Raw genomic sequence first — 25,909 nt, forward strand, 5'->3', positions numbered from 1 at the left:
CACGTTCTTGTTATTGTTTGAAGATGAACTATCTTCCATTCTCAGTGAGCTTCAGGCTGCAACATTATTTGTGATGTTTCATTAAAATATGATGAACTGTGTCTTCTAAGGACATTTAGGTAAACAATGTGTTTCAGAATTTCACCTTCAAAGACACGATCACCTGAAAATCAGATGTTTCTGCTGTATTTGAGGGAGAAAGACTTTATCAGGGTCTGTGTAATGAAACACGTGCTTAATGGGTTTGTTTAAAAAGTCCTAATGGTTTTCTTGGTCTGCGTCCAAAGACACTCGGAGATGCAGCACAGGAATAATTTAGACGTTTAACTTTGTGCTGTATATTTTTCGTCAAGGTCACTGATCCCACTAGAATTATTGCCTCACGCCGCCGACTGACGCGGCGTTTTGTTTTTGCGCTTTGGCTTTTGGACTCACGCGTGTTTCTTTGATTTTGTTTTCACCGCGATCGATGGCGCGTGAGAACTTGGCGCCGTGTACAAAGACCGGCGATGAGACTCGTTGCACCTGTCAGAGTTGACCACGTCAGGTAATGAGGAAAGTCCCTCAGGATGTTAACGAAGCCGTTAAGCACTCATGTGTGAAACTACCAGGAAGCCGGCGTGTAAAATCGGAGCGGGCCGAATTAAAATTCACCGCACGTGGCGCTGAAATGTAAATATCCTGCCTTTGCGAGGATGAGCTGGCCTTCTTCGCTGTGCTCTAATCGGCTTTGAAAAGACGGTGCAAAGTGCTCAGGAATAATACTCGTGCTCTGTGATGAAACAACTTTTTATTATGAACCCACAATGGTCGAGCCGTGTTTGAAAAAGAACATAATATAAGCTGCGTGCATTTTGTTCTCCCCACGCTGACAACAAACGGTTCTCATTCAGGTGACACAACAAAGTCTTAAGAATTATCCTTTGTCTCATCGTCCCGAGGAAGAAACGTAGGTGTCTGGAAGCTGCAGATCTGTACGATTATTTAACAATTGGGTTTGGAATGAAGACCGTAAAAAGAAAAGAAAAGAAAACACGTCGCCTCGTCCGTTAAATGAAACTACGCGACTAGTGGTGTCTGCAAGAGAGGCGTCCTGTCGCCTGTCAATCAAATATGTGCATTCAGAAATGGAAATTTAATCGCAGTACGGGATGTGCGTTAAAGCATCATTAGGGATTTTTTAAAGGATTCTCTGTCTTTTTAATGTGATATATTTGACTGCAGCGTCCTGAAATGAAAAAGTCTACCTGTGGAAACTTCTGCTTAGATTCTATAAATGTTGAATTTTGCCGTTAATGTCCCTCGGTTGACTGGTCCCTTCATCCTTCATTGCTTTCTGCTAATCCTCATGAGTGCACGGCCCTTTTCCCCCGAGGCGAATCGTCTCCCTTCGTCTCGCCGCCAGAACGTGGTTGGAAACGAGCACCTCAGGCTTCAATTCAGATGTGTTGAGATTGGTCTTGTTCCACAGGATGTGAACTCCCTCGCAGACACACTGAATTTCCATTTAAGTGCCTCCTGTCCCAGAAACCGGCCCGAGGTGTCCCAAATGATCCGACCGGCGCCTCCCCTCATTTGTCCACATTACCTTTGCGTGCGCGGTCCGTCCAATAATAAGTGGGGCAGTTTATATTTCAATGACTGTGATAAACGGGGTGACTCGCGTGTTCCTTATCCATCACGACGACATGGACTTGATGGTCACAGATATGGAAATGTTGTTATTTGGGTTATTTTCAAGCTTCTGTGTTGTTTTCCCGCTGTTGAAAATGCACTCAAACCCTTTGAGAGATGTTTACTGCCATTCCCGAAAGTAGAGACAAGAGGTCATGAAAAGATTCTTATGTCCTGTTGTCATTGCGCCTCCGGCAAGAGATACTGTTTTTCTGTGGGAGGGCGAGATAATGGCTCTGTCAAAGCGTTTTATACGTAGCCGAACTCAAACTCTTGTTCTTGGACTAAATTAAACAAGGCCCCTCCGTACAGTTTTTTCCACACTGCTTATCTAACCTTCCACTTTAGAGACCCTCAGGAGGAGTCAATTGGTCACAGGTTTGTGACAGTAAAATTAAAAGGCCCTCTCAGTGCTTCTAATGAAAATGAAGCCCTGAAGTCCCCAAGTGACTCGTCACGGAGAATGTGGACATAAAACTCTGCGACGAAGCATCGACGTGGGCGGCGGCCTTCAGGGCTGACACGCCTCACATTGTATTGATCGGGACATAAAAAAGTAATGTATAGTAATGATACAATGAAAGGACCCAAAAAAGTGTTTTTTAACGAACTTGTCGTGTTGGCCATCTTTTGCCACCTGCCTCAGACTGAAAACAGCCGGCGTTAGTATGAGCGGGAAAAAGCACGCGGCCATTTGTTTATGGGCAACGGCATTTATTCTCAGACCAATTCTAGACAAACATTCCGACAAATATTCCGCCTGCATACTTCAAATGAGGGGGAAGCCAAACATGATTTAATTGTGTTGTTACTTGGTTCTTTTGTGCCAGTTCCTGAAGACGTCCTGTAATTAGTAAGGCTGTCAACATTAATGCGTTAATCTATGAGATTAATGTGGCCTAGATTAATGCAACAAAATATTTTAATTTAGTTAACGGTCGTTTGTTTACCTCCGGTTTACGTCCCGGAAGTAAACCGGAAGTTGGCCGCGGAAACCAAACGGCCGCTAGCAGCAGTCAGCTACATCAAGACGGAGAGGTCTTTTCGCATTGAAATTAACAGTGGTGCGACAAACAGCGGAGAACCGTGCAGAGGAATTACTCCACGTGTCAAACAGAAGGGACCCCACTTGAATGAGTAGCAAACAGAGCACCGCTATGCTAAGCTAGTTGTTAGGCTAACCTAGCTCCTATGCTACTTCCATCTCGACATGTAACGTTACCCTGAGCTGCACACAGTCTGTAGAGGACCAGCAATCTATTGACAGCCCTAGTATAGTCTTTAAAATCACAAACATGGTCCATTTTCTACTCTTATTGCTTTTGCACAAATAACGTTATGTTGTCAATTATTTACGTGAGTGACGCTGATGAAAAACACCTGATGTGAGGTGACTTTGTGGCCACAAGTGCAGAATGGTGGAACGTTTCAGCATGCACAAACGTTACCTGCGTCAGTGTTAAATGACCCTTTGCAAGTTAACAAGGTCGACTCCAGTCATTTACAATGGCGTCTGAGATAGCGACGGAGGGTGAACGTGGCCTGGGGCACGAAACAGCACATAACGTCTTCACAGCTGTTCTCTGCAATAGCAGGTTAAAGGGATTCATCTAAATGAATTCGATCCTTTAATCATAGTATCCTAGTTGGGTATGTGGGTTAGAGTATAGACACATTCTATTTGCTACTTGATTGGACACATAGCGTGCTGTATTTTTAAACCACATGGAGAGGAAGCAGCCGAGTCAGCTGTTCGGGGGGGGGGGTCATGATCAAATTGGTTGGACAAATGTTGCCAAGGATGCAATATTCAACTGTGTCGTGAGGTCATCTTACCAAACACACACACACTTTTCTAAAGCTTTGTGAACAAAGACAGGCAGCAGCAGGTGAGGATGGAGACTGGGGGGGATTGGGGACGGACGCAGGTAGCCTGGCACCGCTCAGAGCCCCCACCCGCCCGGCATCACTGACCATTGTCTCGCACCGCGTTTCGCTGGCAGAGCCTTTGATTGAGCTGGCGGCGAGGTGAGGCTCTGGCAAAGGGCGGGTTTTTACCTCCGTGATGACAATGGGCCACCGACCGGGGGGGGGGTAGGCGTCTGTTTGTGTCAGGCATTGTGCAGCGGGATTGTCGAATGGAGGTTTCGCTGTGCATTGTGCGGCGTTTTATGGGAAAGGGATTTGTCGATTTTTAGAAGTGCATCTGAGTCCCAACGCTCGTTTTTGGCAAATTGATTCTCGGCTTTGGCCGGGTTGTCCCACCATTGTCCTCATACAGTACGTTTCTCTCTACCGCGAATCGAATTCACGGTTTTCATGGCGCGCAAGGAGAAAGATACACTCATTACACCTAGTTTAGCTTAAAGGGGGAGAGAAAAAAAAGGGATTTTCATTGCAAGCACGCCCCGACACCCCTAATCATGACCGGGGTGCCCTGCACGGTGCAGAGCACAGGCTCCCGCCCTGACAGATTATCCGGTGTGAATGTTTGGGAATGATAATGAGATGAAAACACCTCGCCGAGCTGGGGGAGAGAGGGGGGAGGCTGGAGAGGGAGAAAGGGAGAGGGAGCGAGCGGCGGAGAGGGTGAGCGATGAGCTGCGATAAATTGCAGAAGCAGAACCACTTGAGCATAAAATTAGATTTTACAAATGTGTTGTTACCTGACAGTCCTCTGACAGAGGAGATATCACAACATTATAGGGCTGCATGAGTACTACTAATAGTATCAAATAAATAAGAATGCCTCTCAGCTGTGAGGGAGCAGGATGGATTTTCAAAATGGACAGTGAGAAATAACATAATTAAAAAGGCCTTTCCCATTATGGACTCAAACATTACAGGCTCAAATTCAATTTATATGATAATATATTATGATCCGTTAACACAGTCTGTACACATGACACATTTGTCTAAAGTGTGATACTTAAAACATTCAACTGTAACTCTGAATTTGACATTTTGAGGAAAGATTGGGAATTTAAAAAATAACCTTCTAATTTTTTTTTTTTTTGTCAATCTGCCTCTCTGTCATTATTATGTATTAATGTTTGTCAAACGCTTGATATTGACTGATAGCAAAATATTTCTCCCTTATATAAAGAAAATTACCGTCATGCTATTTTCTGACGATGTCTTTGGGCTCCTGTAATAGAGTGAAACTAGTCGATAATTCATTTAAACCTTTCAGACAGAAAATACAAACACAGCCTGTCAAAATAACATAAACCTCCACTTTACACAATGGATTGCTTTGAGTATTTGACGTAACAATTATTTGCATTGTTATTATAGTCACACACAGTAAGTCAAATACATCATTCAGAACAGCGACGACTGCACGAAACAGTCTGAGTGACAAATGAAGGCTCCAATTCACGTCGGCTCTGCAGAGCGACGGTGTGTGTGACGAGTCCCTGAAGACTTTGCCTCCAAGACGAAATAGTGTGTGTGTTGAGAGTTTTATTCCCATATGGGATAAATCTATGGGGAAATATTTGACCTAATGTTTATTATTGTGTAAACTAATAAAATCGGTAATATGTTTTGACACACTTTGTATTGTGATATATTATTTTATAGCAGTTGGTTGTAGTTTTGAATCTTGCATTTGCAAGTTTCTCACATACGAGAGCAACGTCTGTCCGTTAAACGTTCTCTCATTCACACCAGATGCCGGTGGGAGGAGACTAAAGCCAGATTTGCGTAGTTTGGCTCGAGTGCACACGAACTGTAAAAGTGAACAGAATGTTCCTTTCTTTATAATTCACTTATGTAGTTGAATAGCTGGTTAATTCAGCGCTACATATATTTGATGATTAAAGAAGAATCCAGCAGAACCGTCATACTTCTCAGTGACATTTGCTTGTGTTGTTGTTAAAGAATATGTAAATAGAGAAAACAGTTGCGTTGTTTTAAGGGGATTATTCAGGCGTTAAAAAGGGCTTATATAGTATAATGTCATTGTTTTGTCTACAATGAAGCTGCCACTGAACTGAAGTGCAGGCTTTATTCTTCTGCTTCATTTTCAAGCATCATCAGCGAACACAAACACTCAACAGCTGATGCCATCCTTAAATAGTCTTCCGCACCACTAGTGCTAGTAAAACAAATACACGGGATATATTTTAGATACATGCAATTTTACACCAAACGTACATATTTATTCATTAACGTGACATGTTTTTGGTGACGCTTTGGGCTGGTTGTGGTGTTCTGCAGAGGTGGTGTGTGCGAGCCTCAGCATCTCAGCACCCGCCCGTCAGTCGCTATCACGCTTTTAGTGGGAACGTCATCAACAGTTTAGACCTCCGTCAGCCGACAGCTAACACTCCAACGCGCCAATAAATACCACCTGTTTGATGGAGGACGCGGCCGATAGACATTAGCTTATAGCGCGTGGACACTGTCTGGTTCTATGCATGTAGGTGCATCAAGTGATACAATAAATAATGTTGATGTTTTCAGAATGAACAGAAACACGTGTGCTTCACTAATGGTTTAAGGTTTAAACATAATTCATCCAGATTAACCGTTAACGACAGTAACGAAGCGTGCAGGTCTCACACTCACACCCAACAGGCCGTTTCACAGTCTTCGATCGGACGGACCTGCATGTGTTTGAGCTGCAGGAGCGGAGGCATCGGGGGAACGTTAGAACCAGAACCGGGGCTCTAACCCAGAACTGTCTCGCTGAGAGGTGACTTTGCCATCTAATAAGTACCCTTTATTTCCTCTCACGGTACTTATCATTGATATAACAGATCACAGGCCTGATTTTCATTGGACTACTTGCAGAACGTGCAAGTTAGCCGCTGGTCTCGGTGTTGATAAGCGCTTGTCCCGAGTGTTGTGTTGTTAACCATAATTATGGAGAAAATATTCTGCTCAAAAACTGCGGCGGCGGTGTGTGTGTGTGTGTGTGTGTGTGCGCTCTGTACTGGTCATTATTTGCAGTCGTCATTTTGTAACTGAGTGCTGTTGCACATGCGGGAAGATATGGAGCCATTCATGGGGAGATTGGGAATCCCACCCGTGAAAAGAAGGCACAAAAGAGCACTACTCAGAGAGGCGGTGGGCGAGCACATGCCGAACGTATCCAAGAGCGTAATGAGCCAGCTTCATTGTTCGGGCCTCCACATCCGTCTGTGTGGTAGCAAGGAGTTTGTTCCAAGAAGCAAAATGTCTCCTAATTGGAGGGCAATAAAACCCAAATATGTGCTCCATCCTCTTATGTCCGTCCATTACGGTCTATATCCAGAAGCTGTCGACCTTCACACAGAAAAACTTATTTACAGAAAAATACTCTTATTTGTTCATTTTGGTTTCCAGTTTTGGAAATAAAACCTACTGGAGTGTATCCTATTTGTTATGGATTACAACTAAAACAGAAAAATCTGCTGTTCTGCTTCTGAACGCCTCCCAAATTGGGGTTACAAAGGTCTAGAAGCACACGCGAGGTAATGGATTCAAATTCAATGTTTTGTAAAGCTTGTAAGGTCAAATTGTTGCTTGACGGAAAAAAACAGAGTTTATCGACCTTGGCTTTCTCTCCCCAGATTTCATGTTTAACAAGAACTGTTTCATCACAGTTTTCGCCTCAGTTGCAGAAAGTGTGACCTTGCCTTAAAACGCGTTGGTATATTTAGAATAAAATGCAGAAAAAAAATCTAACTGTTGTGATTCCTTAAGACGTCGGTGTTAATCTTACCGTCTTTCGCATGTTTGGTTGTGTAACAGGGACAAACATCACATTGCAAACAAATATAACATTTTCAATCCAGCCCAAACAATTAAATGAAGGAAAAATCATAATTGGGAAAACAACACACCAGACTTCATCTTCTCACAGAGAAGATTTGCTTCATATTAAAAAGCAGCAATAGCTTTAAGGCTCAGGTAGTAAAGAAAATAAGAAAGAAAGAAAATAAATGAGAAAGTCCTTAAATAGCACACAGTGTAATATCCCAGAAACACGTTCAATTTCTTTGGCGAGATATAATTCTTGTTGTAATGTTGTAAAGGTCATCAAACCAAAGTCCTGAGATAACAAACACACCCATCAGCGTATCTTCTGCCACTCGGATCGGCCTTTCAGGTCTTTGACTGCAGTAGATGTACGAAATGTAAGAAGCAAACCTGTCCGTTGCTTCTGGTTTCACTTTCTGTAGCTTGAGAGTCAAAACTGGGTCGTCCTCTCCTCGCATATGAAACTCGGTGTCTTTTGAATGCAGCTGATCCACAAAGTCCTCAAAGGACAAATTACGGAAACAGCTGCAATTAGCGGCTGATTTATATATTGTGGCGGGACCTTGGGGACTAATTAAAGCCCCTTTGTGTTCTTGTCTATCCGAGGCATGCTAATTTAAAGCCTTTTGACTGATTCTCCAGAACACGTCTCAAATTCATGCGTCTCAATTTGCAGGCGCCCGCTGCAATAACCAACATTCAGCTGGCTTTTTAAAAACCTGAACTTGTAAACATATTCCATAATATTGCAATCCCTACATCATTAGAGGAGCTAAAAAGAGCCGCTTATCCCTCATCGGACGAAGTTGCGGGAGCTCTTGCACATTAGGGCTTTAAAGCCGCTGTGCTTCTGAAAAGGGGAAAAAAAAAGCCAATCATCCGCCGGAGTTTCTCCTCCCGACGAGCAGGTCCCCCCCTGTTTATTGAATTTGTTTAAGTGCATCCGAGCAATGCGCATTTCATCCTCTTAACAGTCAAATTACTATATACTCCAGCAATTACTTAATGTACTCTAATGAGATTTCCCCGTGAAATGGAAGGATTCATTTATTTTAATGCGACGCATTCCGCCGGGCGTTTTTTATGCCTCACGTCCCCCCGCGACCCGGCGAGACTTAAGAGTCATGAATAGTAAAGGTGAGACGTGTGAGTCAGGGAGGGAGGGGCTGGGGGAGGGGGGGAGGGGGGGGGGGGGTCACAGGTGCTATTTATCCGTCACCTGGTGGTCTCTCGGATTGGTGAAATGCTACCAGCTTGGCAGTCTGCATGTGTGTGTTCTAGAGCACAAATAATACAGCAAAAGACTCAAATGAAATAAATCACTGGGTGCTCTTTAAATCCCATTAGGCCTAATTAAATTAAATTCTTTTCTATTGATTTTTCTTTCTGTGCTGTTTGATATATAATAATGGTGTGCATATAAATCCAGTAACTGTTTGGGAGTGTCCCTAATTCAAAAAATGTTGAATATTATTTCAAGAAGTACTTTAACCATCCGACTGGACGTGAGGATCTCAATATTCCTGTCGGATGTACTTAAAGTTTTTAATCCAAAATGAATTGATCACAGCGGTATTTCTTCTTATTGAACATTGTTACGAGTGTTACAATCAAGCTGCTTTAGTTGTTTGTTGGATATCTAAAGGTTCTAAATATTGATTGAATCAGCACACCAGAAGTAAACCTTAAGATATCTGCTACTGTGAGTCAAGGTTGGAAAATGTTGTGATCTGCATGCAGGGAAACCAGTTTAGCAGACGGGCGTCTCTGTAACAATATGCACTTGATGGAAGGTGGCTGAGACGTTTTCTCTGTTATTCAGATGCATGTTTTGATGAGAGCGGAGGTGGAGGAACCACAGACTCCATAAGCTGCTGTTCCTACGGGCATCTTTTAAAAAGCTGTCTAAACTGTCTCCTCAAAGGCTGCAGCGGAGCCACGGAGGGACTTTGTCGTCTTACGTTTGACAGCACTCGGTGTTTGGTACTTTTCCAATTACACACACATGTTGGAACTTTTTAAGTGTTGACATGACAGTGAAAGATTGCCTAAGAAAATGCTTTAAGAGTAAGCGGCGTTGAAATAGAACAGAAATGATGCACATACACAATAACGCACGAGTGAACCACACACACACACACACTGATTCACATGTCCCGACGCTTTTGGTATGTTTTGTTTAATGGAAGCAACTCCATGACAAGAGACATCTTGGGATGGGTCCATAGCAGGAGTCACCAGTAGCCCGGGCCGGGCCACTTAAAAACAAGCTGTTTAGAATCCTAACAGGTCAATATGATGTTAGTGGATCCAGCTGAAACACATGCTTTACCTAGTTAAAAACAGGGCTACAATAGGCAGTAGGGTTATACAACCAATAATCCATAAAGTGGTTGGTATAATATTGGTGGAGTTCCACTGACCTGAATGTAATGTTACATTTACATATTTTTTATACATCCTCTTTATCATTAAAATTCCATCCATCTGTCCAACTATTGAAAACAGATGTTTTTCTCCACACCGAAGGACGCAGCGCAGCACTTTGATGTTCACATTGACATGTTTTATGGAAAAGTCCGGCTCATCTGAAAAATACTTTCCTTTGAATTTTTGTATAAAAGAAGAGTGCTCACGTCCAGCGATCTGCTCCTGCCATGTGGTATTCCTGTGAAATAAAAGGACATTTTAATGGAGGGACAAGAGCCCTGGATATCCTGCCCTGATGGACCAGGCAGACACACACAATATATATATACATACACTCCCTAGATCCATTATGGCTTTAGACTTCAAAGCTGATATTGGTTTTTCAGCATTCGAGAGGGTCGCTCTGTGTTTGCTGAGCAAATTTAATACCGTGAGTTATGAGCGCTGCTCGCTGCTCGTCTGAGTGCAAACGCCTCTAAATATTTCTATCCATTTGGGGCCGGCCTGGACTTGTGTCTGTGTTTTTCCTTTTGCCGTTATTGTGTTCTGAGACTGGGTTCCGCGGTCTTCACTCTCTCGGCCTCTTTTCTTTTCAGGTGGGATTTTTGAACAAACCGACGGACCCGTTTCGCTCGTTAGCGCGGAAGAGCTCGCCTTTAAATTCGCCGTCAACAACATTAACAGAAACAGGACTCTGTTGCCGAACACGACGTTAACGTACGACATACAGAGGATCAACATCTACGACAGTTTCGAGGCATCGAGGAAAGGTGAGTGGCCTGTTCCGCGTTCATTGATGGTTTGTTAACCGTGATTGTTTGTTCCCAGACGGTCTTCTCTCGCTCCTCTCCAGCGTGCGACCAGCTGTCTTTGGGTGTGGTCGCGATATTCGGGCCCTCGCACAGTTCGTCCTCCAACGCCGTGCAGTCCATCTGCAACGCGCTGGAAGTGCCGCACGTGCAGGTGCGGTGGAAACATCACCCCATGGACAACCGAGACAGCTTTTATGCCAATTTGTACCCGGATTACTCTTCGCTGAGCTACGCCATCCTGGACCTGGTGCAGTATCTCAAATGGAAAACAGCCACAGTAGTATACGACGACAGCACAGGTGTGCAGACTATTATATTATACTAATATGTCACGTGACCTTATCCTCGATAATCGTCTTCATCGGTGCCGTGTCTCTCTCCTCCAGGTCTGATAAGACTGCAGGAGCTGATAATGGCCCCGTCCAGGTACAACATACGGCTAAAGATCCGTCAGCTCCCTCTGGACACGCAGGACACCAGACCGCTGCTCAAAGAAATGAAGAGGAGCCGCGAGTTTCGCATCATTTTCGACTGCAGTCACCAAATGGCGGCACAGATTCTCAAGCAGGTGGGTGGGAGACCGCCGATCGGCCCCCGTCGCCGATGTCGGATCTGCCGGACAACGATTGGTTCTTTAGCGTTGAGTAGATCCAGATGTGTTGAGGATGGAAACATGGAGGCTTTGACTTGGCGAGCGCCGGTGAGGGAGTAGCAGCAGAAGGTTTGTGGGTCAATAATCAGCGATACTCTGGTGTGGAGGTACTAGTCTTCCACTTGTGCCCCTCCACAAAGCCCAATACAGCTCCCACAGCCTCCCCCCACCCCCTATTCACTGTGCTGTCAGCCTCTGTTAACACATTTACCAGATGCATCATCTGCTGCCCTGCTATTTAAATAACCCGGTCCTCCGGAGTCACTGAGATGTGAGTTGACGTGTATTCGCTCGTGGCCGCTCTGCTCATCTCCACCGAGGAATCAGTGACCTCTTGAGAGAAGAAGTGAGAGAAGGTTTAGAGGCAAAAATGCTCCTGACAGTTGCAGTTGAGGACCACGTTGTCACAACGCTGTATGCTCAAGCTTTTAAATACAGGTAACAGGTGATTGGTTATGAGTTTGATTGTTTTTTTTGTCCATATCCGGTGAGATATCGACCATTGGTGATCTTTGAAATCTTTTTTTTAATCTACATTATAGATTATAGACATATAGGAGGCCTCTACATTCATTGTACTTTGCTGGGATACCTTAAAGAAACGCTTTGTGCGGATTTAATTTGTAAAAATCAAGCATGAGTTGCAAAGTCGCAATATTGCTTGTCTATTTTATATTTTTTATTTAATATATATTGGGCGGCACGGTGGCGTGGTGGTTAGCACTGTCGCCTCACAGCAAGAAGGTCCTGGGTTTGATTCCGCCCAGTGGCCTTTCTGTGTGGAGTCTGCATGTTCTCCCCGTGTCTGCGTGGGTTCTCTCCGGGTTCTCCGGCTTCCTCCCACAGTCCAAAGACATGCTCTGGGGATCAGGTTAATTGGGGACTTTAAATTGCCCGTAGATGTGTGAATGTGAGTGTGAATGGTTGTATGTCTCTGTGTAGCCCTGCGATTGGCTGGCGACCAATCCAGGGTGTACCCTGTCTATCGCCCGAAGTTGGCTGGGATGGACTCCAGCCCCCCCGCGACCCTGTGTGCAGGATAAGCGGCTTGACAATGGATGGATGGATGGATTTAATATATATTTGGGCTACAGCTGAGGTATATTTTTACTTTCTTTTCAGCGATTTAGTGAGAGAAAAAAAACATGGTCTTTACAAACCGAAAGGACCAAGACAGATAAATGTTTCTTGGTATAAAAGAAAATGGATATTTAGAGTCTAAAAAACGTGTCTATAACACAGATACAAACTAAAATAGATCTAATTACATTCTATCTGGTAAACCCGGCTGCGAGTATTATTGTAGCACATGTGACTCATGTAAAACAATGTTCTCACGTAAGGAAAGTGTGGATATTATCGTGGTTTTGATTTGCAGGCAGCAGTGACAAAATGTACCGGCTACTAAACTACCGTAAAATAACGTTTTCTGGCAGCGTTACAAAAAGGTCGATCTCATCCAAGACAATAAGCAGCGTCCAAAGGACCGACTAAAATGATGTGTAATCTGACACGGCTGGTGCGGCAGATAAAAAGGAGAGTTTGAATAATGTTTCATTCGTCATGTGCTGATTCGTAACACTTCTGGGTTCTTTTTTCACCCTGACGGGGTAAATATGGAAATAAAGAAAACTCTTGCACAAAGTTTCAAAGTGACGTATTTGGCTGGATGTCGATAGAAGAGAAGTGACTTTGCCTCAACATAAGTACAGCATCTTATTTATATACCCTTGGCTCCCCCCACCCCCCCCCCCCCGACAGATGGTACAATTAAATAGGCAGAACAGCCGCCATGGGAATGTGAGGCCTTTGAATGTAGATTGAGTGAAACAAGTGGCAATGATGGAGCATTCGGATGTGAGGCAAAGATTAGTGAGCTCTTTTGATTCAAGCTCCTCTTCTCCGCTGGAATAACGCCACGTGGCCCCCGAGCCCCTGCAAACCGCTTCAATGCATAGAAAAGCACCGAGAGCCTCTGAGGACGTCATATGGTGCAGAAACCCCGACAAGCACCAACAGCAGGTTGTCCACAGAATGATCAGCGGTGTTCGTCAATACGCTCCTCTTTTGCACATCTCTTTAGTATCTTCTCTTGCGTGCTGTTGATTCTAAAATGACCTGACGGGACCAAGTGACCATTTTCTCCGTCCTGTCTCTGTTCATTTCACCTTCCCGCTCTTTGTCTCTGTGTCCTTTCAGGCCCAGACGATGGGGATGATGACGGAGTATTACCACTACATCTTCACCACTCTGGTAACGTACTGTGCTTGTTAATTCAAATAGAGTCTTGTTTTTTCTCGCCCCCACCCACCGCAGGTTTTTGATGAATAGTGGCTAATTGCCAAAGGGGTTTGGATCAAGTCCATAGTATCAGTTTTGCTTGACAAGCTGGAGGCATAATGGAGTCTTCAGTGTGTCGGAAACTCTGCCCTTCTTCTTATTGTGAAGTCAGACAAATTCAACAGCATGAGACTCAACTGAATGTGGCTTCGTTACAACGTTACAAATTAACAACAATTAATCCTCTACCGTCATGAACAAATGAATTATGTTGCCTTTTTGCAGATCTCACTTTACGATCATCACAGTTGTCCACCCCATGAATGTCAATGAAGGGTAGTGAAGGTGAAAGGTTTTGTTTACTATGTAATACATATCCTCATTAGCACCACAGGCCTCCAAAATAATCAACATTTTAAAGTTGAATCAACAAAAACTAACCTGAAGTGCATCATCCTTCATTTTTGAAGACTGTTTGATCTTTGGATTTGGTTTTGGATTAATTTTAGCTCGGTTCTGAGTGGGAATATTGATATATTATATATATATAATATATCTCAACAGCTTTTTGCTCTAAAATGTCAGATGGTTCAGGCTGTAACATGGTTTATTTTTCATTAACAGATGTATTTTACGGGGACCTGCGTATGTCACTATTTCATCAGTATTTTACGTTCTCACTCTGATAAAAATACGAATCTCCCGTCTGACTAATACGAGCAGAGCCGGCAGGGAGCCGTCGGCGCTCGCCACTGGGACTCCGCCTCTCTGGAGACAAACAGACTGAATGGGAATGAATACCAGCGTGATCTGTGCTGTTCCTTTCATTCTCTGTTATCATCAATGTTTCCCCCCATGTCTCCCCGGACCTCTCCGGTCTGCTGCGATAATGTGACATGACACAAAGGTCCGGGCATCACATGTGTCATCTTTCACACTTGACAGCGTGGCCACGCCATTGTTCTGCCGTACGTGGCGTTCGCATCGCGCGCCTATTGCTGGAAGGAGGGGATTCAAAAAGCTGCTTTCAGTGCCATTATATTGGTTCATGCGTTTCTCAAACAGGTGGAAGGGGAGAATACCTACAAGAGGATTTGCTTAGATTCTTTTTATTTTATTTTTTTCACAGGGTATCCTCTGGAATCGCTCTGTGCCATCAATCTGAGGCTGCAATCGGCTGTCACATTGATAGACGCACCATTAAGGAGATAATACCTGGCGGCTTGATTTGATCCAAAATGATGAATACTTGTGTAGTACACTTGGCAATACAATTTCCTCTCCCTGGAATCCACTGCTGTCTGTGTTTTATCTTCCCGGGGAAGGGAAATGCCGACTTATTAGAGCGTGCAGGGGGGGGTAATAACTTCCTTGTCCTCTAAAATGAGTCTGTCATCGCTATCTTTGAGAACCTGAAGCTGAGAACTTTGTTACGCATAACGCTGTGCGAGTAAAGGTTCTTGTGTAAAGCTGCTGTAGGAAGATGTGGATTTTGTGTTTATAGATGTGCGTAGAAAGCAGCAATGCAAAAAAAAAAAAAGTGAACTTATAATTGAAACAACTCACTTTTCAGACATCCTAAAACGCCCTAATAGAAACGAAGATGTCACAAAAGAGAAATGATATTTGAACAAAGCGTCCTGTCCCGGTTAGTTTGTATTCTTAGCTTCAAACACGGAGGAAACTTGTAACCTGATCTACTTTTTAACGTCACACGCAACAACACTGGTTCACTTTGATCTGCTGCCAACCAAAGAAACACAAAGGAGGAGAGAAATGTCTCAAAGGCCGGCGGCGACCGTTCCTCCGTAAGTGTCCAACGCGCCCCCCCCCCCCGGCTCCAGCCCCACAGGGTGCTAATGAAATATCTACGTCCATCCAAATGTCTTTTCCGAGCCCCCCCGGCGCTTATTCCGGCATGACGCGTGTCAACATGTGACTTCACACTCGGGCTACAGCGGCTGCACCAGAAATTACACAGCGGCTCAAATTGAATTGCTGAGGGAAGATGCCAGGGGAACGCAAGTGTTGAATTATTAATGCGAGCCAACGGAATTGGTGTTTCTTTTTCATTCTTGTTCTTTAATGTCTGGGCTACAAACAACAAAATGCCTCCCAAATAAGGAATTTGCAGCTATAAAGATTTCCCCGCACGGATATGATTAAGGAAGACGAAATCAATCACAAGCGTGCGGTTTGCGCGGCGTAATTCATTATCAAGTAGGCTCAAAAAACAGTAACAATTTATCAACTGTAAAAGGGTTCGCCGGCAGGAAAGCGACTCCGCCACCAGAGTCTGTTTATATCGCATTTATTGCACGGACGCCCAGCTTAAATCTCCTGATTTGACATTGAAAACCACTGCGTTTCTCTTCCTCTTCCCATTTGGTCTTAATATAGCATCTCTTTGATCAGCAGCTGCGTCATTCTCTCCTCCATGTGAGGAGAAAGCAATGCAAGGCAGACTAAACGAGAATCCGCCCCGCGTGTTGTCTCTCCCAAAAGGACCTGATGGCCATCGACCTGGAGCCGTATCGCTTCTGTGGCGTCAACATGACCGGCTTCCGCATCCTCAACGTGGACAACCCCCAGGTGGCCTCCATCGTGGAGAAATGGTCCATGGAGAGGCAGATTCCACCGAAACCCGACTCGGGCCTGCTGGAGGGGGTCATGACGGTATGTTTTATTACTTTTGCGTTGAAAGTCAATACAAAGGCACCACCTCGTCAATCCATCCGGGGGCCTTAACTATCGATTGTGGCGTTTGCCGGCGGTAGAAAATGGTTTTAACCTTAAGACGTACCAGGAAAAAACAGTTTCAGCTCAGCAACTACTGTTAGGTCAATTTTCTGATGTATGTATGAAGCACAAGAACAGAGGAAAAGGCTCAGCTACAGTTTGACTCAATGTTGACTGGTGTGGACGCATATTTCAAATCATTTTGTATTAAAAAAAAGTGGTGTGACTATTGGAACCACTCTGATTCCAATCCTAAATAATCAACTATTGTCCTGAAAACTGCACCATACAAGTTATAGGAGGTTTAGCCTCATACAGACATTTACAGATAATCTATCCAAAAATGAGCTATAAAAGTGAGAACGGTTCAACGGATTCCTGGTTTGCTCTGGCTTGTTGATAGCAGGGTGAGATATTGGCGAGGATAGCACGTATCCACTGGTTTATCTTGACGCTTTGAACAGCACAGATGGGGGGATATAGAGCCGTGGAGCACATCCATTAAGCCCTTATGCACCAATTACGGCATTCTCCCTTCGCATTGTTCCAGAACAGGTGCGTCCCTTTACAGCCAATCACTTTCAAATGGACGGTTTGTAATGGATAATTCACCATTGTCTCAGTATGTTTCTAGTAAAACGATTGGGACTCTGGCCGACTCCAACGGCCACAGCGTCCAGATATTAAAACCCGCTACAGCCCGTTTGGGACGAGCCGGGACGTGAATATGGTACAAATAGTTCTGCAAAAATGTAATTAACAGATCTTTATGGAAGGCATCGGGCCCCTGACGAACTCGGACCGTTAACAACAGGATCCTCTGCTGGAGGACTCAGGCTGTTACAGATGTGATAGCTACAGTTGTGCTGACAATAAGTAGTTTGAACACGCAGGACCTTTATAACGGTTTCCACATTGGTACGATGGTGACCGAACCATAACGTACGTCTTCCCGCAGGCATCAGCTGAATTAATGTTCACCCCTTATTCCAGACAGATGCGGCTCTGACCTACGACGCGGTCCACATCGTGTCCGTCTCCTACCAGCACGCCCCGCAGATGACGGTCAACTCGCTGCAGTGCCACCGCCACAAACCCTGGAGATTCGGAGGGCGCTTCATGAGCTTCATCAAAGAGGTGAAGAGACATATTTGTCCGGTGGTTATTTGATTACGTATGTTTGATCCTGCTGATTGAGGGGAGTAAATAAGAATGGCGGTGGATTGTTGGACTGTGCAGTCATTTGAGTCTTTGGATATTTACCCAGAAAATCAATGCTCTCCACACACACGAAGCAGACCATGCCTTGATAGACACATCAAAGCAGTGTTGTTGTCAGCTGCACAAATCCCTCGTATTCATAACCTCTTTTCCAGAAATGCACGTACAGTAACCTTTTGAAAGCACAACCAGTGTAGTTGGCTGTTATTTAATCTAATACGAGAGTCTGACAGTGCCTCAGAATACACAAAATGGAAGATTAAGGGTGCAGAGATGCTACTATTTGTGTCTTGGTTTGTTCAAACAAGAAAATCATTTGTATTTTTATTTATCCTGGGTGTGGTTTATGAACAGTATGAATTCCATTTGTTTTTCTCCTCAAAATTAACGCATTAACCTCCTGGATCTACTGTATTTCTCAGTCTTTGCCCTCTAACCAGGATCTCTCATCCGTGGTAACTCTCCAATAAATTTGCATATACCCACAGAGCAATCAGAATGATGGCGATGGGGGGGCTGTCCATGAAAAAGAGCACAGCCAAACCTCTTTCCACTTCCACTTATCATTAGCAAAATGGCTGACAACTTATGTTCAGTACCCGTGGCTTCTTCCAAAGGCCGTGTCCTGCACAGGCCAGGTCTTTGTTGCATTTTTTTTAGTGATGATCCTTGTTGAGCTGGCGTGAAAATACTCTCAATAATGGTTGTGTTCCTTTTGAACAACAGTTTTAGCAGCAATTCCTGCAAGCACAGTGTGGCAAAGGCCTCTTCCATTACAATGCACAACCAAACATTTGAGCATTAGCGATCCAAACAAGCCGCTGTGGCTCATACTTACATCGTCAATGTAAGAAATACACTGTATGGTTTGGTTGTAAAATAGAAAGACACTCAGGGCTGATTTACGCTCGACGGGCGTCTGACGTGTTCTGAAGGTCGACTCGGCCCTCCGGACGGGACGTGGCCGAGGCATTTATGTCACTCTCTGAATTAGAGCTGTTTGAACATGCCACCCACCTCGGTGGCAATAGGCCAGATGGAGCGAGGTAACGGGGGGGCGTTTGGAAGCAGAGAGTGACGCAAATTTCTCCTTGAAGCTTCGATCCTCTCGCGACAGCTACCAACAAAGACAAGGGAGAGCTACAGGCTGTAGGATTGTGACACTTTGGAGAATAATATGATGTAAAAAATAAACGTAAAGCACACTTGGCACACAAGGATCGGTTACTCTTTTGTATCAATAGTGGTTTGAGGCATCCGGTGCCTGCATCACAGACCGGAACTGAATGAAAGTGGCACTGCCACACAACTAAAGAGCAGTTCATGCACAAAGATCACAAGAGACAAAGTGAATGAGTTAGCTGGAAAATACATCCTGGCATGCCATTTTAAACCGAATTCCTCCCACTTACACATATACATGTATGTATATAAGTATAAATCTGGTACATGCAAGAAGCCAGGATGCCCTCATCTTCATTAGCACAGCTTTGAGAAGAACGGGTGGCTATGAGTGAGTTGCATTACGGGAGGCGCAGTAATGTGAATGTGTGAATAAGTATAAATGTGTAAATGAATTGTCTTTCAGTCCCACTGGGATGGTTTGACGGGGAGGCTGTCGTTCAACAAGACGAGTGGCCTACGTACAGACTTCGACCTGGACATCATCAGTTTAAAGGAGGAGGGGCTTGAAAAGGTATATTTCAGTCTCTCGGTAGCGACGTGTTTCACCACATTCAGTTTGACAGCGAGAAACAAGAATTTAATGGATTACTCATCTCACGGATACCGCTCAGATTTTCCTTTTGATGCGGAAGGAATAATGCAAATTTGAATATATCATTTACCTCCTAACAAGGAAGCAAATTGGCTGTTTCAACAAAAGCACAAGTTAGTGGATCATAAAGCAAATTGGATTAGGGTAAACATTAGGCTGTTAATTGCCGCCTCTCTTGATGATAATTTGAGGTGATGCCCAAAATGCTGTTTGGTGGTAATGAGCTGTATAAACATGTTTTAGAAGAAAATGAACTAAAAGGTTGGTAATGTAGAACTTATTTTATTACACTGGAAGGCAAAGTACCCCCTGGACTATAACAGCGTTTCTCTTCTAGAGGGCTTTTATACATTATGAATACATCAAAAAGGAATAAGTTCCATTATGACTTCCTCAAGTACTCCCCAAAGGCTCCACTCTGTAAAGCAGCAGCTTTCCAGCGTCCAACCCTTATGTTCAAGGGTAGGGCAAAAAGAAAAAGTGCTGCTTTGAAATGATTCTTCTTCTCTATTTCACCGCCATCGTGTCCTGTGTGCGGTCGATTAAGTTAAAGCACAGACGTGGCGCACAAGTATTTGATGCCATATTAACATCTTCTCATTGTGCCTGTGACAAATCCCGCGTGTCAGCGTTGATCCCGCAGCGCGCCGAGGATTTCTTCTCTCTTGTATATCCGTGGAATCGGCTTTAACCGTTGGAACCAGTTAAGATGTGGACTTTTTTTTTCCCGACTAATCCATTGTAATTGAATATTAGCCCTAGTTTGAGCTCCAGCCGGAATTATGAACAGTTTCTCAGACACTCAAATCCAGTATGCTGAGGAAGGTGAAATAAATGCAATGCTCTCCGAGTGGTTGCATGAGTAAATAACTTTCAAATCAAATATTTGGCTAATTGTGTTTTAAATGGATGCAGCTAAAAGTAATTAAAGTGAAACCAAATTTCCCAAAGCCAAAAGCACTCAGATATGTTTTTGAATCTTCCCCCTGGAGTCCTCTTTGGTTGTGTGACAAGCTGTAACTAATGTGCTTTTCAGGCCTAATTCCAGCTCTCTCTGGATCAGGCAAGGAGGACATTAGCAGACGTTTTTGTGGCTGTTCTTTGTCTGTGGGGGGGGGGGCATAACTTTAAATGGTTCCACCTCGAGCACAAACCCCAGTGAATGTATAATAAAGCCGTGTCTGTAGTAATAAAACCACGAGGCGGGATTGGAGGAGAGTTTAGTGGAGGGCTCGACTTGCAAACAAAGATTGTTAGCGACAGCCACGGGACTCTTTGTGCTAACGATATGTTCCTCAGTGCGTCCCGACAATGTGCAGAGATTTTTTGCCCGAGGGCGTCTCGCATGTATAAATCCCTTCATTTCTTCAAATCTCTTGGCTTATCTCACTGAGACCGGGGAGCAAAACCACTTTTAGAGCGTTATCCAACATCCGACCCCGTGCCTCACCTTCATTCAAACGCAACGCAGTCTCACGGCAAAAACGTGTAACAGCTACGTTATGGACCAACGCGGGATCCTCACAATGCAATGTTTGATTTGCAACTAGGTCACGTGACTATCCACTTTCCCTCAGCTAACAAAAAAGAAAATAGCAGACTGTCGGTCTATTATCTGTGAAAAACACAATATTTTAAGAAAGCATTAGTATGCATTTTGATGGCATTTCTAGCGAGACGTATGTGTTATATTTTCATAATCTTCTATCAGAGAATGTAGAAGACTTTCCGTTCATTAGTTTCTAGTGACGTAGTTGCATGTAAATGAATGGGCCAAAATAAACCGTAGTATTGTCACGATTTTGGGGAGAAAGCGCGAGAATACCACGTTGGTCCAACGTAGCTATTACGCGTATGTCAAATGAACTGCAACCTTTTTGCAGTATTTGCTACTTTTGACAATTCTCTGCTAAACCAATTGTTAAGCCCTTCATTTCTTCTTTTACGTGCACTTTTTTACACCCTGTCAGAAACCGTTCCAAAGTAACAAATCATTGCATCATCAAATGGTTCAGACTTATTTGATTCGCCCATCATGCTTTATTTCCTTCAAGACATCTTCACCTTAATGCCTCCTGGTTTCAAACCTCGACCCCCGGCTCGGCGATTCAAAGGCGAGCCAGCCAATCATATGATGCGTTCAGCCTGGCGCTAATGTGAGAGGCCGGGTCGGAGAGCGAGTCTTCTGGGGTCACAGCACAGCGGACAGCACACAGAACGCTCGGCTACGTGCTTTTCATCTTCCGCAGGTGGGGAAGTGGAGTGTGTCCGGAGGTCTTAACATCACGGACGTGCCGAAGCGAAAGGGGATGAACATCACCGACTCCCTGGCTAACCGCTCCCTCGTCATCACCACCATCCTGGTAGGTCTTTGGGTAAAACATGTGCTGCTGTTTTCGTCTCCTTGGTTTTTCGTTTTTGGGCCGCGTTGTGTATATTGAAGGACTAGTCGGTATCTAGCGCTGCGGTTGCAGGTTCCAACCAACTGAATCCCCATCAACGGCCTTCAGGTGACACCGACGCGCAAAGGAACCACTTTTCATGCAGACACGAATGGCTCATTCGAACTTAACGAAAAGATGGCTCCTAGTTTCAGGTGATTACAAACTAATGAAAACTAAGATATGAATTTAAAATCTAATTTCAACCAGAAAATACCTGAAAAGGCACAGAGTCTCTCAGTGTTTAAAAATAAAGAAAAGAATTCAGACCGTGCCTTCAACCAACAAATGTAGTTACCTTGGGGTTAATTAGCTCGCTAGCTACAGCTGATAAAATAATCCATAATGAGAAATCTGCTTTTATCTAAAACCACCGGTTCATTGTTCTGAAAAATTTAACTTAAAATGACAATGTTGGATCTGCGTCCATGATTATAAGCTGAATAAGTACGCTGTGCAAGAATGGGAGGCTTTACAGGTTTAGTAACAGGAACCTCAATTATCAGCGATTCAGACGAGGTTTTAGAGTAACATTGTGAGCGTGTTAAATGAGCTCTGCAGCACACAAAAAACAAAGAAACCCCAGAATGAACCATTCTGAAGGCAATAATTAAAGATCTATTCTTTTGATCAGTGGTTGTGTGTACTTGACCTCGTCGCTCCCTAATGCACCATTTCAAGCTGCAACAATAGACACCCTGATGATGCTTCTATTGGAACATACGGTTGCTATTGTGACCAGTGAGGTCCTGGCAGCACAGAATTAACCCGTCAGGTGCCATCCGTTTGAATTCTGTCTCAAAGAGGACAAATTGAACAATATTCATGGCAGTTTTGGGTGATTTGAGTTGCTGTTAAAGTCGTGTTAGTGTAGATTTGTTTCAGTTCGATTTCCAGTTATTTTAAATCAGTGGTTCACACACAAACGGGGACACAACAAATGATGACAAATACACCTACAAACGAGTAGTGGAGATTCTCTCGGCCCCCTGGTGAGACAGATGGAGAAAATATGAGATCAACAAGGTGCATAAATAATGTGTCGTGATGGACAGATTTGTGACTGCTGTAAAGCGCAAATCAGAAAATGTGTCCAACACAACAACGGGACACCGTCTTAAAATGCTAGCGGGAGACAGTATGAAGCCCACTAAATAGACAAACCCCCCCAGCATGATCCTGTAAACATAATCCGATACAAAAATTTCATGTTCAATGTTCCTGTATCATCACAGGGGGGCTTGACAGACAAAAAGTTTGGGAGCCACAGCCTCAAATGTTAGATCATTTTCACGCATTTGATTATTTCTGTCACGTTCTATTTTGTTGTGTACTCTGAAATTGCTGAAGAGAGTTTCAACTTTAATATCAATCTCCCGCCGATGTAATGACATTGCATCAAACTGATTCAAGTGATGCATGAACAAGACGTCTGACAGCTTTATAATGATAACTTTCTCCAAGAGATTAAGGCACTTAATGTGTTTTTCCTCTTACATTAATTGTTTGCACTCCATTGCCTGTAATGTCTCCGTGCGAGCCCACCTCCCTCCTCGTTCTGCTATGCACGCCGCCCATGCTGCGACTGTGATGGCACAACTGGTATAAACACTTTGATTTGAGTCCAAACCTTGGGGAATAGCAACGTTTGGAAGGCTAGAAACAGATGGTAATGACTTTTTCCCTTGACATGCAAACTTTTTGATCAACTCAATTGGACAACTTGAGCAAAGTTTTTGGACGAGTATTTGCTCCGTCAATGCTTTTCCACGTAGCATGTATAACTTATTATTTATTCAAGCTCAACGAACACTGCAATCTTTGTCCACATGCTGTTTTAGCTCCACCCTCATCACCTCCAACCCATTCAAAAACATTCCATGAGCAAAAATACATTTTGTTACTGGATATTTTTATTTTCACTTAGTGAGGTTGTTGTTGGTCACCTTCACCAGAGAATAAATTACTGACCTCACTTTGTAAAATATGTATCTGAGGCAGTAAATTGTGTTACAGGCCTTGCACATGGACCAACATGTTCTGCAAGTTTCTCAGGCCGGGTAACAGGCACTAATAAAGGAAATCATTTATGAGCCATTCTGTGCCAGTCATTGTCACTGCAGGCGGCGTCTCTGCTGCTCTCCCCTGGAGATTGGTGTCAATTGACGAAGGCGACGTCGTGGGCATGTTCCATTTCACTGCGGCATTCTGTTCCTAATCAAGCTTTTATACGGCCCAAATTACGAGCAACCAGGCATGATATTACAGCCAGTAAAAGAGTGTCAGCCACCTGACCGTAAAACGAAGCGACCTGGACGCTGGAGAGGTCGGGTCGAGCCAGCTCAACGCCGCGGGCACATTGATAGCATGAACGTTATTTGAATGCGCGTTGCATTCAGGTAAGCAAGAAACAGACTTTAATTAGCCTGGTTCTCCTTTCTTCTCAGTGCCACAAACCTCGGCCATTTTTCATATTTTAAACAGCCGCTGCACCCGCGCTCTCAGCCCCCGATCCGCTGTCACCGCCTGTTAAAGGCAACGGCAACTCAGCAGCTCGGATCACTTTGCCCCAATTAAGTGCACGCGCTGAAACAAATTGAAAGCGCTGACCTCGGCGTTGCTTTTCATTTGATCTTTGGGGTCTCTGCAGGAGGAGCCATACGTCATGCTTAAGAAGTCTGACAAGGCGTTGGTTGGGAACGACCGGTTCGAAGGGTTCTGCGTCGACCTGCTCAGAGAGCTGGCGAACGTCCTGGGCTTCACGTACGAGATCCGCCTGGTGCCCGACGGGAGATACGGCTCCCAAGACGAGAAGGGCCAGTGGAACGGGATGATCAGGGAACTCATAGAGCACGTAAGTTGCACCTCCTGTTGTCCGCTGCACATGTTTCCTTAAAGAAGCGCCTTGTGGAATATTCCCGTTTGCTTTCTGGGCAAGTTGCGGGCTTAGCCGTTGCCTGTCAACTCCACGAAGTTGCGCTTTCTCAGCCGAGGAATCCTCCGGCATATCGAACAGATGACTAAACGTGTATTGTGTTAACCAGTGAGCTTTGGTCGGGTTTTTTAGAGGCGGCCAGACGCATGTTTCCTGTTTTTATGCTCAGCTAAGCTTATCGATTTCCGGCGTCAGCTACATATGTATTGTACGTATACATGGGAGGGGTGTAAATCTTCTATTCCAAGTCCAAGAAAGCTAGTTAGTGTATTTCCCAAAAGGTCAAACTGTTCCCCCACAATGTGCTGCATCGCTAAAATGATGCGGCTTCACACGCCGTAAAAATTGTTTTACATCATGACGCAAACTTACAAAAGCATGCCATTGAACCGCGTTGAAGGTTGTGTCCTCTACGTGGGCAGTGATATAGTTATGATTGAATACAAGTCAAGAAGAGCCTGCAAAGCTGTCAGTTACATTTATGGCACAATTATGTCAAGGTTGCCTAAAAGTTACAAGTGTGTTGATGTCATTCATTGAGGCGAACCGCTTCCTTCAGCCGCAGAAGCCAGAGACCCACGACGAGCATGCAACCCTGCGGATGCAGTCAGGACGCGCGTGCGCGCGCCATCATCCCGCATCTCGGGCCGTCTTTGTCCAACTCAGAGCCTCGGCGGCCGTGACGCTGAAGAGATGGTGGCATTTCATAAGTGTCCCTGTCAGTGCTCTCCCTTTGTCCTCAGCCCCGGCGGGTCAGCGCTGTACTCAGCTGAAAAGTTGTAATAGCTTAAGTGGCATTTAGTGCAGGGAATCGTATGGCAGGAGTCAATGGCTTGGTGCTGAAAGGGTTGGGAAAGGTGAGCTCCCACTGCAGCACTTTATTTCTCCCCTCCGAGCTTTTTGCCAGATCCATGTTAATAACAATAACCTTGAGGGAAACAAATGGATTACTAAAGGCAGAGAGCTCCTGGCGAGATGCAGAGATGCATGACCCGTGCGTTAAACAGAACATACGCTCTCTGTAGGCTTTGCTTGGTAAAAAGGGAAATTGTGTAGGTCTTAATTATCTTACAGCACAATAAAAACAACCTATTTTTGCTATTTGCTGTTGTCGTTTTTGACATATGGTTTCCATGTGTTTTATGAAGATATAGCATTTGGGGATGACTGAGATGTTCTAGACTCATACCATTAATT

The 25,909-nt window shown here is 44.4% G+C and overlaps 1 protein-coding gene across 2 annotated transcripts in view; it reads left to right on the forward strand.

Moving 5' to 3' along the window:
- Positions 1-25,909, forward strand: part of grik3 (glutamate ionotropic receptor kainate type subunit 3) — a 73,027-nt gene that overhangs the window by 28,503 nt on the left and 18,615 nt on the right. The window contains exons 2-10 of one of the 2 annotated variants that reach the window (XM_078094485.1): positions 10,452-10,625; positions 10,709-10,966; positions 11,054-11,235; positions 13,519-13,572; positions 16,105-16,275; positions 17,332-17,475; positions 19,148-19,255; positions 21,586-21,699; positions 24,428-24,631. In XM_078094485.1, the coding sequence (XP_077950611.1) occupies positions 10,452-10,625; positions 10,709-10,966; positions 11,054-11,235; positions 13,519-13,572; positions 16,105-16,275; positions 17,332-17,475; positions 19,148-19,255; positions 21,586-21,699; positions 24,428-24,631 (1,409 nt within the window). The remainder of the gene's footprint in view (positions 1-10,451; positions 10,626-10,708; positions 10,967-11,053; positions 11,236-13,518; positions 13,573-16,104; positions 16,276-17,331; positions 17,476-19,147; positions 19,256-21,585; positions 21,700-24,427; positions 24,632-25,909) is intronic. The other variant, XM_078094486.1, reaches the window with a different exon arrangement.

The sequence above is a fragment of the Gasterosteus aculeatus genome, chromosome 20 (genome assembly GCF_964276395.1).
Source record: "Gasterosteus aculeatus chromosome 20, fGasAcu3.hap1.1, whole genome shotgun sequence".
Classification (NCBI taxonomy): domain Eukaryota; kingdom Metazoa; phylum Chordata; class Actinopteri; order Perciformes; family Gasterosteidae; genus Gasterosteus; species Gasterosteus aculeatus.